At 14.6% G+C, this 2,742-nt stretch overlaps 1 protein-coding gene across 1 annotated transcript in view; it reads left to right on the plus strand.

Annotated features, from left to right (window-relative positions):
* The window catches only part of LOC102677168 (unconventional myosin-Ie-like), a 17,588-nt gene extending 15,328 nt beyond the window's left edge, over positions 1-2,260 (plus strand). Inside the window, exons 7-8 of the mRNA XM_006620196.2 lie at positions 949-1,056; positions 2,091-2,260. Of these exons, the coding sequence (XP_006620259.1) occupies positions 949-1,056; positions 2,091-2,230 (248 nt within the window). The 3' untranslated portion in view covers positions 2,231-2,260. The remainder of the gene's footprint in view (positions 1-948; positions 1,057-2,090) is intronic.
* Positions 2,261-2,742: the final 482 nt, after the last annotated feature.

Consider the following 2,742-nt stretch of genomic DNA (forward strand, 5'->3'; position numbering starts at 1 on the left):
AGTAAAATTATATCATTTAAAAAAAGTCTAATTCAATTGAGTTATTATAATTTAAATAAATATAAATTCATATCCTTATAACATTCTCATAAGTTATTTATATATATTGTGCTTTATTTGGATTTCTAGAGATGAATCATAAAAATGTTAAAAAGTTTCAGGATTCGAAATATTAAAATTTTAAGTTTTAAAGATTTTGAAGTTTCAATATTTTATATTCTATCTCTAATATTGATTCTAATAATATGCATTTCTTATGTTACAAATTCCCTTTATTTTCATTTTTTTGTGATATGTCACATTTTATAGTTTTAAAGTTAATATAAGTTATTACAATTAAATAATTAAATTTTTAAATACATGATAATAATAAAAATAATTATTTAAAATAATAATTAAAATAATAAAAATATTTATCGAAATATTTTATAAGTTATTCACTTTTTAATTATTTCAAATTTTATAAATAAAAATAAGAGGATGTAAAGCAAATGATAATGTTTTTTTTTAAATTTTACATATTATATTTATATACTTACATATAAGTATGTAAGTTTAAGTTGTTATATAATGCATTTTATATATTAATTTTTCTTGTTATAAATTTAAAATTATGTAAATAAAATTATTAAACTTAAAATTTGTTTTAATATGTTTTATAATATTTTGAAAAGATTTTGATTTTATTCGAAAAATTGATTTCATATTAATCATTTAATTATAATATACATTTTTTTCACAATTTCTTATTATATTAAAATAATTATATTTAATATAATAATTTCTTATTATATGAAAACAATTATTAAAAAATTAATACATACGAATATTAATGTAATATGAAAATTATATCTTTTATAAATTATAATAAAAATTATTTTGAATTTAAAATATAGACATATTAAATGCGTTTTTCACATAATATATATATAATTTTATATTTTTCAGCTGAATTTGGATTAACGAATATTAATTATTACCAATATCTCAATTATGGTCAAGGTCACAAAATTGATGACATAAACGATGCCAGTGCCTTCCAAGAAACATTAAAAGGTAACAATTTTTTTTATAACAATTGTACATCGAGAAGTAATTACATTAAAATAAATATAATTACATATTAATAAAACAACGAAAAAATAATTTATAAAATCTTTAAGATAACATAAAACGATTAAGATTTTTATGATAGAAAGATTCTTATAGATCAATTATATTTATTTCATCAATTTATTATATTATTTCATCATATATTTATTTAATTTTTATACGAAAAATTTTTAAATGATTTTAATTATGTATAATAAATCGATGTATAATATTAACTATTATCATATAATAAATCATTTACAAATTTCAATTATAAATTTTTTATTTATATATTGTTTGATTTTTATGATCTTTTTTTTCTTTATATCTTCAATATTTTCTGTTTCTAGAAGAAGTTCTTCTGAATGAGATGAAGAATAGAAAAGATCTTTTAAAAATCTATTTAAAAAACTCAGGATAAAATGAATAATCTTTATTTAAAAAATAAAAACAATTAGAATAAAAAATATGTGTAGTATATTGAAAATCGCGAATTTAAAATTCTTTCTATATTCTTTCGTTTTTTTATTCTCTATTCTCTGTTTTCTGTCTCTTGGTTCTTATATTAATTATTTATATTAAAAATAAAAGAAGTATAATTTTACATATCTCGAATGAATAATTATGAAAATAACATGATATGATTAAGAACATTATTTTTTTGTATAATTTATTCTATTTAGTAAGTTTTATTTTGGATTTTTATAAAAAAAATCTTATTAAATTATCCGATTAAATTATCAAATCTTATTAAATTAATAAAATTAATTATTGAATAAAATAAAAATTTTACAAATTTTAATTTATATACAGTATTATTTAATTTGTTAATAATAATTGTTAATTGACAAATTGTATTACGTTTATTACATTTTTTTTTCATATTTTAAATTAATGGTAATGTTATGTCTTATATCTTAAAACTTATAAGATTCAGTAATTATTATTCAGAAATTTATATTTATTTTTATTATTATTTATATTTTTACGTGTTTCAGGACTCGATGTAATGGGAATTAGCAATTCCGAAATAACTGACATTTTTAGGCTTGTTGCTGGAGTACTTCACATAGGAAATATTAAATTTGTTGAGGATGGAAATTATTCACAAGTAGCTAATGAACAATGTAAGTATTAAAAATAAAAAAAGTTATAATTCATTATGATATAGAAAGAAACACATGTATGTATGTAAATATTATAAATTATTATTATTTTAACATTGAAAAAAAATATATTAATAATATTATTATTGAGAAATTAGTTATCTTTCAATCTTTAAAAAATATATGATAAAAGTTATGCATTATTATTTTTTAAATATTTAATCCATTAAAATTCAATATTAACATAATTTTATTTATAATTTTTTTTAAACAATATATAATTGTATTATATTTTTTAAAATTATAATTATGAAAAATTTATGTAATATTTTTTTATTATTTTAAAATTATTATTATTATAAAATTCTAAAAGTTTAAATTACTATAATAAAAAATTTTATGTTTTTACTTTATGCAATGAGTTTTCATATGATATTTATTACTATAATTGTATATTTATGTATATATTATATATATTTATTATTATAATATGCATTTATTTTATATTTATTTTATTTTATTAAAATAAATATTAAATTAATAA

This window comes from Apis dorsata, unplaced genomic scaffold (genome assembly GCF_000469605.1).
Source record: "Apis dorsata unplaced genomic scaffold, Apis dorsata 1.3 scaffold_486, whole genome shotgun sequence".
Lineage (NCBI taxonomy): Eukaryota > Metazoa > Arthropoda > Insecta > Hymenoptera > Apidae > Apis > Apis dorsata.